The sequence below is a fragment of the Oncorhynchus keta genome, chromosome 23 (genome assembly GCF_023373465.1).
Source record: "Oncorhynchus keta strain PuntledgeMale-10-30-2019 chromosome 23, Oket_V2, whole genome shotgun sequence".
NCBI lineage: Eukaryota > Metazoa > Chordata > Actinopteri > Salmoniformes > Salmonidae > Oncorhynchus > Oncorhynchus keta.
This window is the reverse complement of record NC_068443.1, coordinates 11,656,338-11,678,645: the sequence shown is the minus strand read 5'-3', so window position 1 is coordinate 11,678,645 and position 22,308 is coordinate 11,656,338. Positions and strand designations below refer to the sequence as shown.

Sequence of the window (22,308 nt, the reverse complement as noted above, 5' to 3'; positions counted from 1 at the left end):
GTAAACAGGTATATACAGTAACAGGTATATACAGTAACAGGTATATACAGTAAACAGGTATATACAGTAACAGGTATATACAGTATGCAGGTATACAGTAAACAGGTATATGCAGTAACAGGTATATGCAGTATGCAGGTATAGAGTAAACAGGTATATGCAGTATGCAGGTATATACAGTAAACAGGTATATACAGTAACAGGTATATACAGTAACAGGTATATACAGTAAACAGGTATATACAGTAACAGGTATATACAGTAACAGGTATATACAGTATGCAGGTATACAGTAAACAGGTATATGCAGTATGCAGGTATATACAGTAACAGGTATATACAGTAACAGGTATATACAGTAAACAGGTATATACAGTATGCAGGTATATACAGTAACAGGTATATACAGTATGCAGGTATACAGTAAACAGGTATATGCAGTATGCAGGTATATACAGTAACAGGTATATACAGTATGCAGGTATACAGTAAACAGGTATATGCAGTATGCAGGTATTACAGTAACAGGTATATACAGTATGCAGGTATATAGTAAACAGGTATATGCAGTATGCAGGTATATACAGTAACAGGTATATACGGTATACAGTAAACAGGTATTTGCAGTAACAGGTATATGCAGTAACATACAGTAACAGGTATACAGTAAACAGGTATATACAGTAACAGGTATATACAGTATTTAATTTTAATTTTACCTTTATTTAACCAGGCAAGTCAGTTAAGAACAAATTCTTATTTTCAATGACGGCCTAGGAACAGCGGGTTAACTGCCTGTTAAACTGCCTGGCAGAACGACAGATTTGTACCTTGTCAGCTCGGTGGTTTGAACTCGCAACCTTCCGGTTACTAGTCCAACGCTCTAACCACTAGGCTACGCTAGTAACAGGTATATACAGTATGCAGGTATACAGTAAACAGGTATTTGCAGTAACAGGTATATGCAGTATGCAGGTATATACAGTAACAGGTATGTACAGTATGCAGTTATATACAATAACAGGTATATACAGTAACAGGTATATACAGTATGCAGGTATACAGTAAACAGGTATATGCAGTATGCAGGTATACAGTAAACAGGTATATGCAGTATGCGTCTGTGTTGACTGGAGCGGGGTTAGATAATAGAAATAGATGCGCTGCTGTGTGTCAAATGAAATTAAATCAAACTTTATTTAAAGTGTCACTATACCTCACATACAGTTGAAAGAAAGCCGCAGTACAGTGTATGTGTATCCTGTCATTTTGATCAAGAGTGTTTGGCTAATCATCGTCACTTGTTAGTTTTGGTAATCGACAGTCATCATCTCTTCTCAGTCATTACCACATATTAGTCGTTATCTATAGCTAGTCATTACCAGAGCCATGTATTTAGAGAGTTGGGCCAATGAGGTTTCTGCATTATGATGCATTCTCATGTCACTACAACATTCTATGGCAGCCATGTTAGAGCGCCATTGACATTACACTGGGAATATTTAAACATTGCTATGTCACTGTCTAGAATTAGAACAATATTCAACATTCTACAGGTTGTCTCAACTCTCTCGTTGCATGACTCTGGTCATATCCATTATTTTTCTTTTGATCCTGTCTCACAGAGACTCCCGAGGCTCTTGGCTCTGGTCATATCCATTATTCTTCCTTTGATCCTGTCTCACAGAGACTCCCAAGGCTCTTGGCTCTGGTCATATCCATTATTCTTCCTTTGATCCTGTCTCACTGAGACTCCCAAGGCTCTTGGCTCTGGTCATATCCATTATTCTTCCTTTGATCCTGTCTCACTGAGACTCCCAAGGCTCTTGGCTCTGGTCATATCCATTATACTTCCTTTGATCCTGTCTCACTGAGACTCCCAAGGCTCTTGGCTCTGGTCATATCCATTATTCTTCCTTTGATCCTGTCTCACTGAGACTCCCAGGGCTCTTGGCTCTGGTCATATCCATTATTCTTCCTTTGATCCTGTCTCACTGAGACTCCCAAGGCTCTTGGCTCTGGTCATATCCATTATTCTTCCTTTGATCCTGTCTCACTGAGACTCCCAAGGCTCTTGGCTCTGGTCATATCCATTATTCTTCCTTTGATCCTGTCTCACTGAGACTCCCAAGGCTCTTGGCTCTGGTCATATCCATTATTCTTCCTTTGATCCTGTCTCACTGAGACTCCCAAGGCTCTTGGCTCTGGTCATATCCATTATTCTTCCTTTGATCCTGTCTCACAGAGACTCCCAAGGCTCTTGGCTCTGGTCATATCCATTATTCTTCCTTTGATCCTGTCTCACAGAGACTCCCAAGGCTCTTGGCTCTTGTCATTTGGTGGCAGCTTTGAATCCTACACATTTTTGTTGTTGTGTGAGTTTCTCATGAAGCAGCCAAATCCCCAAGGTGCCTCTGGAGGCATTTTACCTTGTAAATCAGCTTGGCTCTAAGATGCAAATGTGACTATCACGGCTGATCTCAGCTCAGGCATAGGCAATGGAATGGCACACATTGAACTTTGGATTTATTTGCCCCATTAAATGACAGAAAAATACCTAAATATCAATATTTTCTGGCCTAGAGTTACACCTGATAGTAAGGGTAGAAAGGGTAGAAAGAATGTTCACCTGTCTGTCAACATGTTCAATATCTGTGTACACAACAGAGCACGACTGTATACAACGCAGAAGGCTTGCAAGTGTCTGTATCCATGTATGTCAATGAGTGTGCGTGCAAGGATGTGTGTTGGTGCGCATTTAGTGGCTCGTGTTTCAGCGAGGTTGTCAATAGGTCACGCTGACCTTCTGGTGCCAACTCTGACACACACAGATATCAAGTTGTGTTGTCTAAGATACCTAGCTTCTAATTGGTTCTCCAGACAGCACAGCCAATGAGATCAATCTAAATGGCAGGCCATCCAGGAGGGAGAAATGTTATGAATGAAATGCGCTGTGGGTCTATGCTTAAGTCTATGCTTAAAGAGGAGTTTGAAGGAACTATCTGATTTTGCAGTGGACTCTGCTGGAGAGTACTGAATCAGTCCTCATTTTAAACCCCAACAAACTTAATCAAGGACCCCCAACTATCCCCAGACTGTCATTTTAAACCCCAAATCCTCAACAAACTTAATCAAGAACTGCCAACTAACCCCAGACTGTAATTTTAAGCCACCCATAATAAGGCATTAGTGAGGAGCTGACCTAGGACATACAAGGTCAACTCTGCCCTCAGAGAAAATGTCTGCCATACACCATCATATAGTAAGGTAATGAAGCCTACATGGGTTTAAAAATGAAGCATAGTAAATATTAGCACAATCACATACAGGTTTTTGTTATGAATCATGTATTACTCTTGACTTTAAATAAACCGTCAATTTGATGGGTTCAATTTGGTTTAACCAGTCCCTTTAAAATTGTGATTTTACTAGGCAAGTCAGTTTAGAACAAATTCTTATTTATAATGATGGCCTAGGAACAGTGGGTTAATTGCCTTGTTCAGGGGCAGAGCAGGAGATTTTTTTACCTTCTCCTATCAGCTATCAGCTTCGATCTAGCAACCTTTCAGTTACTGGCCCAACGCTCTAACCACTACGCTACCTGCCGCCCAAAAAAAACATCCCTTTTGATAACCCATCCCCTTTGGGTTAACCCATCCCTTTTGGTAACCTATCCCTTTGGGTTAACCCATCCCTTTTGATAATCATTCCTTTTTTGGTTGAACCCATCCCTTTTGGTTTAACCATCCCTTTTGGTTGAACTTATCCCTTTTTGGTTGAACCCATCCCTTTTGGTTAAACCCATCCCTTTTGGTTGAACCCATCCCTTTTGGTTTAACCCATCCCTTTTGGTTTAACCCATCCCTTATGGTTTAACCCATCCCTTTTGGCTTAACCCATCACTTTTGGTTGAACCCATCCCTTTTGGTTGAACCCATCCCTTTTGGTTGAACCCATCCCTTATGGTTGAACCCATCCCTTTTGGTTGAACCCATCCCTTTTGGTTTAACCCATCCCTTTTGGTTGAACCCATCCCTTTTCCAAGAGAGACTTGGACCTAGTAGCCATTTGTAACATTCTGTTCTGAGGCAGCATGCTATTTTGAGAATCAAATCTGATATGTGCAGTCACAGTGTGAGTGCATGACTGTCTGTGTGCACACCCTCAGGGATACACAGTCAGTGGTCACTGTGGAAACCTATGAGCCTAAAGCATTCTGGGTAATGTGGTTTTGTACAGCTCATTTATTCACACAGCCAAAACATATTTTAAATGTTGAAGCCAAATGTGATGTTTCAATGTCATTGGGTTGGCCTTGTCAGTAAGTCAATTTATTGTCAGTAAGTTCACTTATTGTCAGTAAGTTAATTTATTGTCAGTAAGTTAATGTATATGTTGCAGCGTCTCTCATGTTGCCTCGTGTTTCTAGAAAACCCGGTTTACCTTCATATGTCAACATATCTGTCTACACCCCTCCATTCACAGCACAGGCTACAATAGCAGTGTCGGTGCATACTGCACCACTAGTGCCCCTCTCTTTGTTCTGTTCTTGTAGCATATGTAGTCGTAGTAACCGGTTTTATGGCCCTCTTGTCCTATTGTGTCACTGTGTTTCCCTCTCTGCTTTAAATCACTCTTCCTGATGACTAACTGTAATGGATAGCCTTGTGTTGTAGTCTATTTCTCACAGACAGGCGCCTGGTTGAAGGCGTTGGAGCCTGGGCCTCCTGTGATATACAGTTCTAGAATAGAATAGAATAGAATAGAATAGAATAGAATAGAATAAGTGTATAGAGTAGAATAGAAGCACTTTGTTGTTACACTCAACAGCAAGCAGCACTATGAGAGCTGTAGCCAGCCCATCTGTTGAGATCTGTTGAGTTCTAGAGCCACTGCCGTTAGTGTGTATCTTCACTCATACAATCGTGTCATACAATCGTGTCATACAATCATGTCATACAATCATGTCATACAATCATGTCATACAATCGTGTCATACAATCGTGTCATACAATCGTGTCATACAATCATGTCATACAATCGTGTCATACAATCGTGTCATACAATCGTGTCATACAATCGTGTCATACAATCATGTCATACAATCATGTCATACAATCGTGTCATACAATCGTGTCATACAATCGTGTCATACAATCGTGTCATACAATCGTGTCATACAATCGTGTCATACAATCATGTCATACAATCGTGTCATACAATCATGTCATACAATCATGTCATACAATCATGTCATACAATCATGTCATACAATCATGTCATACAATCGTGTCATACAATCGTGTCATACAATCGTGTCATACAATCGTGTCATACAATCGTGTCATACAATCGTGTCATACAATCGTGTCATACAATCGTGTCATACAATCGTGTCATACAATCATGTCATACAATCATGTCATACAATCGTGTCATACAATCGTGTCATACAATCGTGTCATACAATCGTGTCATACAATCGTGTCATACAATCGTGTCATACAATCGTGTCATACAATCATGTCATACAATCATGTCATACAATCATGTCATACATGCCAGATCTGTTTTTTTTCTTCCCATAACTATTAATAACGTACGTATAAAATATAAATGTAAACATCAGAACCGTCCACCTTCGCTATTATGGAAGCATTTGCCTGATAATATATAATAATATAAGCCATTTAACAGACACATTTATCCAAATCGACTTACATTTCATGCATGCATACATTTTACATATGGGTGGCCCCGGGAATCGATCCCACAACCCTGGCATAGGGCATAGGAAAATCTATGTAAAATGTATCCCCTCTGCATTAATGGCATTTACTTGTAAGTGTATTTATGAGATCTTATTTGCATTTAGAGGAGGCTCAATATGAGGCAGGAAAGGTTATGCAGCCTGCTCGGCCTGTTCAGTGGAAATTAGTTCAAGTCAACCCTCAGGCTGTGTGTGTGTGTGTGTGTGTGTGTGTGTGTGTGTGTGTGTGTGTGTGTGTGTGTGTGTGTGTGTGTGTGTGTGTGTGTGTGTGTGTGTGTGTGTGTGTGTGTGTGTGTGTGTGTGTGTGTGTGTGTGTGTGTGGTTCTGTTTGAGTAATTGGTATTGAAGCACAAAAATAGCCTGGTGGAAATGAACAGAGCAGAGAAAATGATGTTATTATTGGTTTTCATTTAGATTATTTCTACTGGTTTACAAGAGTTTATGCAAAACGCTGGGAATATAAAGTCATTTACATTTCAGAGCGTCACTAATGTCACCATGTTACTACACTGTAATATGCATTTCACCTGTTCGTTGAAGCGAATACAAAGCTTAGTGTAGAGTGGACCAGAATAACTAAGGGCATCCCGGGGAGCATTAGAGATCGTCAAAGTATTTCATTCAACATATTTAACCAAATTGACCGAAATGTAGCTCATTATATGAAAGAAAATAACGTGTATTATCGTGTCAGATAGGGGCACTTTTTAACCCCTTGATATAGACGATCAGATATCTTGCACCCCTATTGCATGAAATGGTGCGCTCCGTGCCTGCAGCCAGGTCTAGCCAGTGCTACAAAGCTGCCACATCATTGTGTGCCCAAAGGATCGCGGGGCTGAAGTGAGCTAACTCCACTGTTGACTTTGTAAATCATGAATGAATGTCAAAGGATTGCGGAGGACCTGATTGCCGCTACCGAATTAATTGTTTTGGTGTGTCAATTATCCGCGGTGACGATCTTCAGTTAAAGCGATACTGCCGTAGCCTAATGTACCGGTGATAATCTATCTGACAGTGCGAGCCTCCCAATGACAGCTAACCAAGTAATGCAGCGGAACGTGCGCGTGCTTTTCTTGTTTTGGTAAACGCGAGATGAAGTCGCCTGGAGTGAAAACTCTGGTGGTTTGTGTATTTAGGGAATATGCAAGGCGCATGACACCAAAATGACTTTATTTTCCCTTTCGGACTTTAACCCATCGCTTCAGAATATCCATTACGGAATGCAACAGAATCGGTGACCAAGGATACTGGAATACTTGCTGGCTGCCCTCTGCTCAAGCAATATGCAATTACAATTCACCCAAATTCTCCATAGTCCTACTGAAGCAACAACGCTGGTCGGGTTATGAAATAAAAATAGTCATTATGTCAAGAGTATTGGATTTTGTGAGCATCTCTTTTACTTGCTGCTGTGTGCGTTTCCCTGCAGTCTACCAGTGCCAATATTAGTATTTCCTTTATGACTTCCTATCTGTTGTTTTTATGACGTTTTAGTGTTATTTATTTATCTTCTGACAAGAGAGAAAGAGGACTGTTACATGCAATATATTCCCACCTTCAATGATCTTATACACAGAGTTTTAAAGTGATTCTTCTGATGGATGAGCATTAGTCATGTTGGAGCTAATAGCATCCTCTCATTCACCTCCATCAATCAAATGTTATTCAAGGACACTTGACAGTAAACAGCCAGAACCTTTGTTTTTAGACTAACGTTTTCAAGCTAAGGTGATTGGCCTCCGTCTGAGTGTGTGTGTGGAATGCTGGACATCAGAATGAAGGAGGCGTGTCGTATCTGCGCTCGTGAGCTCTGCGGTAACCAACGCCGGTGGATCTTCCACCCCGCCTCCAAACTCAACCTCCAAGTGCTTCTGTCCCACGCCCTGGGGCGAGAGCTGACCCGGGACGGGCGCGGAGAATTTGCCTGCTCCAAGTGTGCCTTCATACTGGAGCGTATGTATAGGTTTGATACGGTCGTCGCCCGTGTGGAGGCTCTGTCCATCGAACGGCTGCAGAGGCTGCTCCAGGAGAAACACCGGCTACGGGGTCTCATCGGAGGCCTCTACCGGAAGACCAACGGGGAGGAGGATGGCGGTGGTGGAGGGGTCATTACCGGGCCTGGGGGTACGGGAGGAGGGGTACAGGGGGAAGGTATGGTGGACATGTCTCGTCTGACCCATGCTAAGTACTGTGCTCTGCTCCAGGAGGACTTGGTGTACTCTCTGTATGAGTCCTGGGCTGAAGAGGGGTTGGAGTTCGGGGGTCACCACCATCCTCATCATGGACATCGCCCTCAATACCCAGGGTCAGAGGTGACGGCTGTAGGGTCACAACGCTGTGGGACAGTCACACCTTCACGTAGGAAGTGCCAAGGGTGCACAGCGTGGCGAGTCGTGGACTCGGACTATGAGGCTGTGTGTAAAGTACCAAGGAAGTTGGCACAAAGTATTTCCTGTAGCCCATCGACGAGGTATTCGGCCAGTGTGATTGGAGTAGAAAGAGGTAGAGAAGGGGAGGAAGAGCCAGAGGGGACCCACTCCTCGCTCACACTGATCCCTGGGTCCAAGCTTCAGTCCCGGGCTTCAGACAGTGACCGTACCCTGGCGGGTCGAGCCAGCTCCAGCCCCTCCATAGACTCCCTGGACATAGCTGGAGAATCTACCCGGCTGTCTGCTATCCAAGACGGGGCCGAGGGGCTAGGAGACCCCCTGGATGACCGGTTCTCTGACTCCCTGTCTGAGGAGCACGACCTGGTGACCCCGCTGAGATCCGCATCCCACCTCTCCCTGGCCCTCTGCCTGGTCCAGAACTGTGTGTACCGGCCTGTCCAGAGCCCCAAGGGAAGCAGATTGCCTGTGCTGCTCAGACAGAGCCCCAGCGATGGAGGCTCTAGACTTAGCTTCTATGAGCCGGCCTTGGGGTTGCTGCATCGAGGTCCGAATGGAGAGGGGGAGATCCATGGCCATGTACCTGACGTGGAGGCCCCTCTGATCAGGCTGGACAGTGAGATGGATGGGGGTCTGGACCTGGCTGAGATGGAGGAGCTGTGGGAGGATCTGTATCATGAGTGTCCTCCCCCATGCCCCCACCAGGTATACCACAGCAGCTCTCCAGCCAGCTCTGGACATCGGCTCACTAATCTCATTTTATTGTCTTTGCTCAAAGTTGCCAGATACTGAAATCAGAAGGAGTGTTTTTCTTTCAATAGGATACCTTATTTTACTACAAATCGTATTTGTGGCATATTTAATAATCTGTTAGATGCAAAGAATATTCCAGAAGGTTACTTGGTAGTCTGTGAATCCAGCACACAGTGCAGTGCTTCCAACCGTGAGAATATTCCCATTCTCTCCATACCCCTAGCTAATTAGCTGGGTAATCCAGCTGTCCATCTCCATCACCTAAACCTCTCCAGAGAAGATGCACATTAGAGGATGTGCACTCTGTAGCACTTAAATCTGTGTGTGTGTGTGTGTGTATGTGTGTGTGTGTGTGTGTGTGTGTGTGTGTGTGTGTGTGTGTGTGTGTGTGTGTGTGTGTGTGTGTGTGTGTGTGTGTGTGTGTGTGTGTGTGTGTGTGTGTGTGTGTGTGTGTGTGTGTGTGTGTGTGTAGCATAGCGTAATGTAATGTAGGGTAGTGTAGTGTAATGTAGTGTAGCGTAGGGTAATGTAGGGTAGCGTAGCATTGGGTAGTGTAGTATAATGTAGCGTAGGGTAATGTAGGGTAGCGTAGGGTTGGGTAATGTAGGGTAGCATAGGGTAGTGTAATGTAGCATAGGGTAATGTAGTGTAGAGTAGCATAGCGAGAACCTATAAATATAGGATGTGAGTGCTGACATGTTAATGCTGAAAGAGTGATGCTAACACACTGGTTATGTAAGATAGGTTAAGAGCAGCACAGAGCACTAGATACAGCCCCCCTACACACACACGCACACACACACACATACACACACACACACAAGAGAATATCCTCAGGATAAATCTGCTTTTAGTAACACAGATGAGTGAACATAATGTTTGGTCCAGTTACCAACACGGCACTGCAAGGTTGGGGTCAATTCCATTTCAAATCCAGCCTAGCTGGTAAAAGTGTTCTTCCTGGAATTGACTCTAACCCTGCAGCCCAGCTTGGTGCAGGTTGGATTGTAATTCTGTTTAGTCTGGCTACAGCAGGTTAACCGCTGTGCGCGTGTGTGTGTGTGTGTGTGTGTGTGTGTGTGTGTGTGTGTGTGTGTGTGTGTGTGTGTGTGTGTGTGTGTGTGTGTGTGTGTGTGTGTGTGTGTGTGTGTGTGTGTGTGTGTGTGTGTGTGTGTGTGTGTGTGTGTGTGTGTGTGTGTGTGTATTCCAGACTCTGATCGAGGAGCAGCATAGCCAGTTGAACCAGTATGAATGTGCAGCAGGTCAGTGTATCAGTGAGCTGCAGAAGGCCCAGCTCCAGGTCCAGTCCCTGCAGACCAAGATCCAGGAGAGCGAGGCCAACAACACGGTACAGCTACACAGAGACATTACACATCCATACAACACACACACCAAACAGCACAGCTACACAGAGACATTACACATCCATACAACACACACACACCAAACAGCACAGCTACACAGAGACATTACCCATCCATACAACACACACACATGCACACAAGCATGTGCATTCACACGTGCACACTCAGCGCACACATATATGAATGCGCACACACACTCACGCGCACACACCAAACAGCACTGCTACAGAGAAACATTGGAGCACATAAGATTAAATGTCTCCCTCTCCAACTTCCTCTCCCTCTCCCTCTCCCTCTCCAACTTCCTCTTCCCTCTCCCTCTCCAACTTCCTCTTCCCTCTCCCTCTTCCATCTCCCTCTTCCCTCTCCCTCTCCCTCCCTCTCCCTCTCCCTCTCCCTCTCCCTCTCCAACTTCCTCTCCTCTCCCTCTCCAACTTCCTCTCCAACTTCCTCTTCCCTCTCCCTCTCCCTCTCCCTCTCCCTCTCCCTCTCCCTCTCCAACTTCCTCTCCCTCTCCAACTTCCTCTCCCTCTCCCTCTCCCTCTCCCTCTCCAACTTCCTCTCCCTCTCCCTCTCCCTCTCCAACTTCCTCTTCCCTCTCCCTCTCCCTCTCCCTCTCCCTCTCCCTCTCCCTCTTCCCTCTCCCTCTCCCCTCTCCCTCTCCAACTTCCTCTTCCCTCTCCCTCTCCCTCTCCCTCTCCCTCTCCCTCTCCCTCTCCAACTTCCTCTTCCCTCTCCCTCTCCCTCTCCCTCTCCCTCTCCAACTTCCTCTCCCTCTCCAACTTCCTCTCCCTCTCCCTCTCCCTCTCCCTCTCCCTCTCCAACTTCCTCTCCCCTCTCCAACTTCCTCTCCCTCTCCCTCTTCCCTCTTCCTCTCCCTCTCCCTCTCCAACTTCCTCTTCCCTCTCCCTCTCCCTCTCCCTCTCCCTCTCCCTCTCCCTCTCCCTCTCCCTCCCTCTCCCTCTCCCTCTCCCTCTCCCTCTACAACTTCCTCTTCCCTCTCCCTCTCCCTCTCCCTCTCCCTCTCCCTCTTCCTCTTCCTCTTCCCTCTCCAACTTCCTCTTCCCTCTTCCTCTCCCTCTCCACCTCTCCCTCTCCCTCTCCCTCTCCCTCTCCCTCTCCACCTCTCCAGAAGCTGCAGGAGAAGCTCAGTGAGATGGAGTGTGATCTGCGTTCTATCCGTCAGGCAGCTCAGAACCAGGAACACACAATCCAGGGCCTGACCGACTCTGTCAGTACCAAGGACAACGAGGTGTGTGTGGTCTACCATGAATTTACATCACCGCCCTAGAAACATTTGAGATGGCCTAGTGACTAAAATAATACTAATATGTGCCAGTTAGAAGACACTTTTATCCAAAGTGACTTACAGTTAGCCATGCAGACGTTTGGGTGGTCCCGGGAATTAAACCCACAATCCTGGGATTGCAGCACCATTCGCTATCAACTCAGCTACAGAGACCAACCATTTCATCAGCAGTGATTTACAGAATATTCCCAGTGGAGGAAAATGTACCCAATTGTCATACTTGAGTAAAAGTAAAGATACCTTAATAGAAAATGACTCACGTAAAAGTGAAAGTCACCCAGTAAAATACTACTTGAGTACATTTGGTTTTAAATATACTTAAGTATCAAAAGTAAATGTAATTGCTCAAATATACATAAGTATCAAAAGTAAAAATTTAAAGGATAAATCATTTCAAATTCCTTATATTAAGCAAATATTTTTCATTCATGGATAACAAGGGGCACTCTCAAACACTCAGACATAAGTTACAAACAAAGCATGTGTGTTTCATGAGTCCGTGGGTCTGCCAGATCAGAGAAAGCAGGGTGAATAATGTTCTCTTGATAAGTGCATTGGACCGTTTTTCTGTCCTGATAAGCATTCAAAATGTAACAAGTACTTTTGATGTCAGGTAAAATGTATGGAGTAAAAAGTAAATTATTTTCTTTAGAAATATACTGAAGTAAAAGTAAAAGTAGTCAAAAATATAAATAGTAAAGTACAAACACCCCCCAAAACGACTTAAGTTGTACTTTAATTAAAGTATTTTTACTTAAGTACTTTACACTACTGAATATTCCTCCTCAGGTCCAGGAGCTGTACCAGTTAATTGAAGGGCAGAACACCACACTGTGTAAACTGAGAGAGATGGCCCACCACAACCAGATCACGCAACATCAGGTGAGACCTCACACACCCCAGACAGATCCCGATAAAACACTGAGCAGGATACCGGTTAATGAAGAGCCATAATAACCCAACTGTTGATAGATAGATGGAGACAGACACCCTTCCTCCCCATGGCCAGACTAACCCCAGTGGTTCTTGTTTGTTTGGTCTGCTCTCCCAGGCTCCAGAGGGGGGCAGTGAGGTTGCGGGTCTAGCCCAGCTGCAGGGTGAGTTAGTGGGGGTACATAGCTCTCTGTTTACCCTGGGTCTGGAGCTGGAAGCCAGTCATAGAGCGCAAAGACAGAGCCAGAGACAGGCTGAGGACCTGACCAGAGCTAAAGACAGACTCCACTCTGACCTAAAGGAGGCACTGCAGCACAGGGAGGTCACCGACAAACACAACCAGGTCAGTGTGTGTGTGCATGCGTCCGTCCGTCCGTGCATGTGCGTGCGTGTGTCTGGACCCCTGTCATGTAGGAGGTGTGTGTAACCTATCCTCTGTCCCACCGTAGGATTTGCTCAGTGCCCTGGCTCAGTCCCGCTCTGCGCTGCAGGCTAAAGAGGCTCAGCAGAAGGAGAGCGAGGCAGAGAAACACATGGAGGTTCAGGAGAGAGACAAGAACATCACACAGCTCAAACTCTCCCTACAGGACAAGGAGAGCCAGCTACAGGTGAGACACACACATTCACACACACAGTCACACAAACACAGACACACACACACTTGAACATACACATTAGTGCACACACATACAGACATAAACACATACACTAACCCTATCTCGCTCTGTGTGTGTAGGAGTACTCTGAGCTCCTGGAATCAGTAGACAGCTCCAAACCCAGAGATATTCTGATGGACAAACTGAGAGAACGCATCAGAGACAGGGACAGAGCACTGGAGGTAAGAACACACACACACATACTGGATAATAATAATGATAATGATCATAATAATCATCATAATAATCATAATAATAATAATACTGATCATAATAATAATAATACCGATCACAATAATACTAATACTGATCATAATAATAATAATACTGATCATAATAATAATAATACTGATCATAATAATAATAACACTAATATTGATCATAATAATGATCATTCTGATCATGATAATAATAATGATGATCATAATAATAATAAGATAATAATAATAATAATAATAATACTGATCATAATAATAATATTGATAATAATAATAATGATGATCATAATAATAATAATGATAATACCGATCATACTAATAATGATAATACTGATCATAATAATAATAATGATAATACTGATCATGATCATAAAGATAATAATAATACTATATGTTCTCTGTCCAGCGGTCTATAGATGAGAAGTTCCGTTGTCTGGAGGAGAGGGAGGAGCAGGTGAGGAGACTACAGCTGGCCCTCCGAGAGAAAGAACGAGACCTGGAGAGACTCCAATCTGCATACTGCTCAACAACCAGGAGACCATCACGGTACACACACACATTTGCACACACACACACACACACACACACACACACACACACACACACACACACACACACACACACACACACACACACACACACACACAACAACACACACACACACACACACACACACACACACACACACACACACACACACACACACACACACACACACACACACACACACACACACACACACTAAAGAAAGAAATACACACACAAGTACATCTAGAGTTTATACAGTACATTGATATGTTTAGACTGTGTGTCCTACAGTACATTGATATGTTTAGACTGTGTGTTTGTATAGAGTCTGGATGCGTTGGTGCGGGGTAAGGAGCTGGATGTGGAGCAGGCAGCAGAAGCCCACAGGAACCTGCAGTGGCTCCAGCAGCAGAGTGAGGAGAGAGAGAAGAGCACTCTGAGAGAGAGAGACACACTCATCAACCAGCTACAGTCTGCCCTGCAGACACGCAGCCGGGAGACACAGGTAAACACACACACACATACAGTACACATATGGCAGGTAGCCTAGTGGTTAGAGTGTTGGGCCAGTAATTGGAAGGTTGCTGGATCAAGTCCCTGAGCTGACAAGGTGAAAATCTGTCGTTCTTCCCCTGAGCAAGGCAGTTAACCCACTGTTCCCCAGACACACACACACACGCTAAACTAAATCTACCCTAGTGAGGACTGGCTATAGCACCAGTTTGCATTCTGTTTGCTCTTGTAACCAAAGTACAACCACTCTACTAATTTCTGCCCATTGTTGAAGCTCTTCATTGTTGGCTGAAATAAGTGACTTTGCAATACTAGTCCAACAATAAAACCCTGCTCTTATATCTGACCCTTACAAATACAACAGGTGTACTGATAATGTCTGTCTGTCTGTCTGTCTGTCTGTCTGTCTGTCTGTCTGTCTGTCTGACTGACTGTGTGCAGGACCTGACGGCAGCCCTACTGGCTAAGGTCCAGGCAGGCCCCAGTGAGGTGGTGGAGGAGCTGAAGGCTCGCCTCGCACTGAAGGAGAAACTGTTCCAGGAACTTCTGTCAGACCGCAACCGCCAGAGCCACGAACACCAAGCACAGGTCCAGGACCTGCTCAGCACCATCAGCACCAAGGACCAGTACATACAGGTACCACACACCACTGATCTAGGACCTGTCTCTGAGAATCATCTCATATTAGATTTTCAGTGCACCCAGCCCAACAGCAGTGATAGGGGATAGACATCCAGTAGTATATTATAGAAATTGAATGATATACTGTAAAATGGACATATAAAGCGATAGTCGATTTCAGATTCTCTTTTCTTTTTTCCACCTCTCTCTCTCCACACCATTTTCCTCTCCCTCTACTTCCCTACCGCCTCCTCTCTCTTTCAGGACTGCTCTGATAGGCTTTCCCAGGTGATTGGTGAGCGGACAGGCCAGCTGCAGGAGCTGCACAGGCAGCTGTCATCACAGGAACGGGAGATGGGTGAGCTGCGGAAGGAGAGAGAGAGGGAGAGAACGGGAGAGGCAGAGCGACTGCAGAACCTACTAAAAGAGAAAGAGACTTTTATCCAGGTAAATTCTGGGACACTGGAGATAACATTTTGTGAATCTCTCTCTCTCTCTCTCTCTCTCTCTCTCTCTCTCTCTCTCTCTCTCTCTCTCTCTCTCTCTCTGTCAGTCTGTTATGAAACTGTACATTTCCACGCTAGCTTATATAATTTAGACTAGACTCACACAAGCACACATGAGTACCATACCAAAAAACTTTCAACAGAGTCTCAAGTAGTAAAACTGTCATAACATAACACGGTCCTCCCTCTACAGAGTCTGATGCAGGGACAGGAGGAGAGCATGGAGCCCTCCACACCAGAGGGGGCAGCAGAGGTACATGCCATCCAGGAAGAGCTGGAGCTGGTCAGGAAGAAAGAGAGGGAGGCTCAGCTGGAGCTCTCAGCCCTGCGCTCAGCTCTCACACAGGGCCAGCAGCAGGCCCAAAAGCAGGAGGATAGATTTAAGATCCTGGCCCCAGAAATAACAGTCAGGGACCAGCCCTCCAGCACTGACCACCAGGTATCCCTCTCTGCCTAAATTCTTTATTGCCTACAACATTGTCCTTGTTAAGGTCGGGTGTCTAGCCTACCGAGTGGAGTGTGTGTCAACAATTTCTCTCTCTCTCTCGTTCCGTCTCTCGCTCTGTCTCTTCCTCCACCTCTCCTTCCCTCTCTGTCAGAGTGTGTTGGAACAGTTGGTCAATGAGTACCACAGGCTGAACAATGCTTTGAGGGCAGAGAAGAGGCTGTACCAGAGTCTGAGCCACATCCAGACTAGAGGAGACAGGTAGAAGACAGGCCTTTACTGAGGCTAAGAATACACACATCTGGGTACCTAACAATACACAAATCTGGGTACCTAACAATACACAAATCTGGGTACCTAACAATACACACCTGGGTACCTAACAATACACACCTGGGTACCTAACAATACACACCTGGCTACCTAACAATACACACCTTGGTACCTAACAATACACACACCTGGATATCTAAGAATACACACATTTGTTGACAGGCAGGTACATACGAAGCTTCAGTGTCGTTAGACATTGTTATATACAGTTGTAGGCCAGGTAAAACTGTTAAAACCATGCAATCAGTTTTGAGGACATTTGTGTTTGTGCGTTGTGTCATTGCCCCTCTCCCAGCAGCTCAGAGAAGACCCAGGCCCTGCTCACAGAACTGGACTCTGTTCAGGCATTGCGAGGGCAACTGGAGGAGGTCCTAACCAGGACCCAGAAGACCGCCCTGGCACTGGAGAGGGCAGCTAAGAGGCAGTCTGACTTTGGAGGTGGGGATGGGCAGGGACCGGCCTACAGGGCTACAGGGGGCACTGTTACTAACTCTCTGGGATATTCCGTCTAGCCATTTCATCATGAGTCAGACAAATGCACTGCAGGTAGAGGTTGCTCTTAGGTGCAGATCTAGGATCAGTTTACATTCACCTAAATCCTAACCTTAACCATTACAGGAAAAAACTCAATGCTGACCTATGATCAGTGACACCACACAATAACCAATGCCTGTTCTAACCAACAACACATTTTTGGGGTAGATATCTATTATTCATTATTAATATATTCAGTGTGTTTTGGATTGTTGTTTTTTTATATTGTTTTTGCAAAATGCCTCCGTGTTGCTTGTTCTGTAATGCCATTTTGTATTGGACTGTGTCTCTGTGTCAATGTTTCCAGCCTTATCGTCACAGTGATGTGATGTGGTGTGTAGATAGCCCAGCTCATGCATTACAGTGAAACGTCTTCAAGTCGTCCATCTTATTTTTTTATACCATCTTTGTGTACACAATGTATGCAGGTCCAAGATATACTTCAGCTGAAATCAAGATGATGGCCAAGTAGTTCCCTCTTATAATTCCTGTAACCTCAGATCTGAGTTCCATTCCATGGGTTTTAAAGTGTAATTTGGTCGCAGATATTGTTAGTCTCAGATGATGCATGAACAACTAGATTAGTCGTCAATAGTGTTTGCTTATCAAAGTAAATAAAGCAAGAATCCTTACCCTAGTTATTTGTTGTTGCAAAACTAAAACCTTGCGCTTATCAATCTTAGACACACCACAACCCAAGTGTCTTAGATACACCACCACCCAAGTGTCTATTTGTTACATTTATAGATAGACTTTGTAATGATCACATAAAATGTGATAAAAACATGATGATAAGATGATACCTAGTATCATTCGAGATTCGATTGGTTGGGATTGATTATGTTTTAAGGATTTTAGGATTAGTGAAGAAATGTTCCATTTAGATTTGGTGATGAAATGCCAACGTATTTCGAAATGGAAAGTTTAAAAAATGATATTTCCTTTTTTTATTTATTTTTATTGGGGACTGGATTGCCTCTCCCTTTTTGCCTCCTTGTTCAACACAACAAACCTTCCCTTCTCCCCTGACTAGTAGAGAACAGATAAGGAGTGTTCTGTCTATCCCTGAGGTGAAAGAAAGAGAAAGTGATGATCATGTGCTTTTCTCATCCCTGTCTGAACAGCCACCTCTTTCTCCACACTGTATCCGTAGTCTCTGTGTCCAAAACACACACTCTTAAAGGCCCAGTGCAGTCAAAAACGTGATTTGCCTGTGTTTTACATATATTTCCACACTATGAGTGTAGAATATTCTGTGAAATTGTGAAACTTATGATAATGCCCTTATAGTGTAAGAGCTTCTTGAAAGGACGGCCTGAAATATCTGCTTGTTTTGGTGGGGTGGAGTTTTGGCCGGTAAATTAGTTAATAGAGCAATAAGAAAAAAAGACAAAATTCTGCCAATCACTTCTATTTTTCAGTTTTCCCCTCCCCACTCAGACAACTCCCAGACAGTCCTAGCAAAATTCTTGCTTGAGAAATTTCTCTTCACTAAGAAGCAATTAAAAAAAAAAAAATTGACCATTTTAATTGAAATCTATCACAGTATGGTACTTAATTGTTACCCAGAAATTATTTGATAATAAGATAAAAACAGATGCATTGGACCTTAAACCATTACCACACACACACACACACACACACACACACACACACACACACACACACACACACACACACACACACATATTCTAAGAATATCTTTAAAAGACACATTTTCTTTCATAGACGAAAGAGATCTGTCATGTTTAGGAGCTAAACAACCATCTCTCAGTCTTAACCTATGACTTCTCTGCCACATGCATGACATCGTGGCATGCATTTCCTGCCTGCATGGCTATGTTTGATGTGATGAGTGAACAGTTATTGACAACTTAAATGCATCAATCACTTACTATTGGGCCTAAATATAATATGATACGGTACTAATATGTGCCTCACACTATGTATAGAAATAGGATGATATGAAGAAGAACATGAATGTACAGAAGGGTATGAAACATGATTTCTACACTGCCTGGATTACTGCCTGTGTGTCACCGTCACTAGCAGGGGCTCCGGTAAGGACTGGACACATGAAGATGTCCCCTAACAGAAAAGACTAGTTCACACCCTCTTTATGTAATATCATGGAATTAATTACTACACCATAAATACATGATACATTGATTATACTATTTCCTATTGCTTACAGAAAGATGATTATGTTGTACATACTTCAGTCATAATACTGTCCTAAGTCCTTAATTAGACATTGGAATAGAGGTAGACTGAGCAACACACATACACACCAGTCTTAAATTTGCGGTAAGCTAAACAAACAGCCTTATTGTCCCCCATCACCCACATAGCTATAGGCCCACCCCACCCTAATACACAGTGCCAAGGGTTAAAAGTATGTTTTAGGTTCAAAACAATCCTAACCAAGAATAATATTTTCCATAAGTCTCTTCCATTGATCACAAACTGAAGATTGTATTATCCTCACTGTAATTGTTGGCAGATGTGTGTTGCTATGCAAAAGCTGCACACAATACACATGCCCTGGTACGAGGAAGAGGATTTCATAGTATGAAGCATTTATATAGAAATATGAAGCTATTGGTATTTATTTCAGGGAGATTTAAACTCCTGATTGCTTGACAGATTGTCTTAGAACTTTGTGGTTGTTATTACGGTTAAATAGCCTTCTACCTACCAAACAACTATAATGAGGTAGTATAATGTGTCTACCTACCAAACAACTATAATGAGGTAGTATAATGTTTCTACCTACCAAACAACTATAATGAGGTAGTATAATGTTTCTACCTACCAAACAACTATAATGAGGTAGTATAATGTTTCTACCTACCAAACAGCTATAATGAGGTAGTATAATGTTTCTACCTACCAAACAACTGTTATGAGGTAGTATAATGTTTCTACCCACCAAACAACTATAATGAGGTAGTATAAGGTTTCTCCCTACCTAACAACTATAATGAGGTAGTATAATGTTTCTACCCACCAAACAACTATAATGAGGTAGTATAAGGTTTCTCCCTACTAAACAACTATAATGAGGTAGTATAATGTTTCTACCAACCAACAACTATGAGATAGTATAATGTTTCAACCTACCAAACTACTAAAATTAGGTAGTATAATCTTTCCACCTACCAAACAACTAAAATGAGGTAGCATAGTGTTTCTCACTACTAAACAACTATAAATCAAATCAAATCAAATGTATTTATATAGCCCTTCGTACATCAGCTGATATCTCAAAGTGCTGTACAGAAACCCAGCCTAAAACCCCAAACAGCAAGCAATGCAGTTGTAGAAGCACGGTGGCTAGGAAAATAATGAGGTAGTATCATGTTTCTGTCACGGCCGTAGAATGAATTAGACCAAAGTTCAGCGTGGTGAGCGTACATATTCCTTTGTATTAGGAAGACGCCGACAAAAACAATAAACAATACAAAAACAACCGTGAAGCTTAAGGGCTATGCGCCACAAACAAAGTTAACTACCCACAAAGACAGGTGGGAAAAAGGGCTGCCTAAGTATGGTTCCCAATCAGAGACAATGATAAACAGCTGTCCCTGATTGAGAACCATACCCGGCCAAAACAAAGAAATACAAAACATAGAAAATAGAACATAGAATGCCCACCCCACATCACACCCTGACCTAACCAAATAGAGAAATAAAACGGCTCTCTAAGGTCTGGGCGTGACAGTTTTTCCCTACTAAACAGCTATCATGAGGTAGCATAGTGTTTCTCCCTACTAAACAAGCCGTACCTACTAAACAACTGTAATGAGGTAATATAGTGTTATTCCCTACTAAACAACTATAATGAGGTAGTATAGTGTTTCTCCCTACTAAATGAGGCAGTATATACAGTTGAAGTCTGAAGTTTACATACACTTAGGTTGGAGTCATTAAAACTCATTTTTCAACCACTCCACCATTTTCTTGTTAACAAACTATAGTTTTGGCAAGTCGGGTAAGACATCTACTTTGTGCATGACACAATTAATTTTTCCAACAATTGTTTACAGACAGATTATTTCACTTATAATTCACTGTATCACAATTCCAGTGGATCAGAAGTTTACATACATTAAGTTGACTGTGCCTTTAAACAGCTTGGAAAATTATAGAAAATTATGTCAAGGCATTAGAAGATTCTGATCAATTGGAGGTCTACCTGTGGATGTGTTTCAAGGCATACCTTCAAACTCAGTGCCTCTTTGCTTGACATCGTGGGAAAATCAAAAGAAATCAGCAAGACCTCAGAAAACAAATGGTAGACCTCCACAAGTCTGGTTCATCCTTGGGAGCAATTTCCAAACGCCTGAAGGTACCACGTTCATCTGAACAAACAATAGTATGCAAGTATAAACACCATGGGACCACGTAGCCGTCACACCGCTCAGGAAGGAGACGCGTGTCTCCTAGAGATGAACATACTTTGGTGTGAGAAGTGCAAATCAATCCCAAAACCATTGCAAAGTACCTTGTGAAAATGCTGGAGGAAACAGGTACAAAAGTATCAAGAGCAACAGTAAAATGAGTCCTAAACCGGCATAACCTGAAAGGCCGCTCAGCAAGGAAGAAGCCACTGCTCCAAAACCGCCATAAAAAAAAGCCAGACTACGGTTTGCAACTGCACACGGGGACAAAGATCATACTTTTTGGAGAAATGTCCACTGGTCTGATGAAACAAAAAAATATCTGTTTGGCTATGATGACCATCGTTATGTTTGGAGGAAAAAGGGGGAGGCTTGCAAGCCGAAGAACACCATCCCAACCGTAAAGCACGGGGATGGCAGCATCATGTTGTGGTGGTGCTTTGCTGCAGGAGGGACAGGTCCACTTCACAAAATAGATGGCATCATGAGGAGGGGAAATTATGTGGATATATTGAAGCAACATCTCAAGACATCAGTCAGGAAGTTAAAGCTTGGTCGCAAATGGGTCTTCCAAATGGACAATGACCCCAAGCATACTTCTAAAGTTGTGGCAAAATGGCTTAAGGACAACAAAGTCAAGGTATTGGAATGGCCATCACAAATCCCTGACCTCAATCCTATAGAAAATATGTGGGCAGAACTGAAAAAGCATGTGTGAGGAAGGAGGCCTACAAACCTGACTCAGTTACACCAGCTCTGTCAGGAGGAATGGGCCAAAATTCACCCAACTTATTGTGGGAAGCTTGTGGAAGGCTACCTGAAACGTTTGACCCAAGTTAAACAATCTAAAGGCAATGCTACCAAATACTAATTGAATGTATGTAAACTTCTGACCCACTGGGAATGTGATGAAAGAAATAAAAGCTGAAATAAATAATTCTCTCTCTACTATTATTCTGACATTTCACATTCCTAAAATAAAGTGGTGATTCCAAATGACCTAAGACATGGAATTTTTACTCAGATTAAATG

General features: G+C 43.4%; 2 protein-coding genes across 2 annotated transcripts in view; both read left to right on the top strand.

The window, feature by feature from the left end:
• Positions 1-22,308, top strand: part of LOC118372517 (myomegalin-like) — a 122,407-nt gene that overhangs the window by 56,381 nt on the left and 43,718 nt on the right. Inside the window, 14 exon segments of the mRNA XM_052476352.1 lie at positions 10,124-10,261; positions 11,410-11,529; positions 12,376-12,468; positions 12,638-12,862; positions 12,969-13,127; positions 13,256-13,357; positions 13,800-13,904; positions 13,907-13,939; positions 14,247-14,426; positions 14,876-15,070; positions 15,320-15,502; positions 15,755-16,000; positions 16,161-16,267; positions 16,635-16,777. Of these exon segments, the coding sequence (XP_052332312.1) occupies positions 10,124-10,261; positions 11,410-11,529; positions 12,376-12,468; positions 12,638-12,862; positions 12,969-13,127; positions 13,256-13,357; positions 13,800-13,904; positions 13,907-13,939; positions 14,247-14,426; positions 14,876-15,070; positions 15,320-15,502; positions 15,755-16,000; positions 16,161-16,267; positions 16,635-16,777 (2,029 nt within the window).
• Positions 6,088-10,094, top strand: LOC127910978 (uncharacterized). The gene is made up of 2 exons (XM_052476353.1): positions 6,088-8,865; positions 9,386-10,094. Exons 1-2 carry the CDS (start codon positions 7,534-7,536, stop codon positions 9,398-9,400), a joined length of 1,347 nt encoding a protein of 448 aa, XP_052332313.1. The 5' UTR covers positions 6,088-7,533; the 3' UTR covers positions 9,401-10,094.

Coding starts and splice junctions, on each gene's coding strand:
- LOC127910978 (XM_052476353.1), top strand. CDS start 7,534: ATGCTGGACATCAGAATGAAGGAGGCGTGTCGTATCTGCGCTCGTGAG.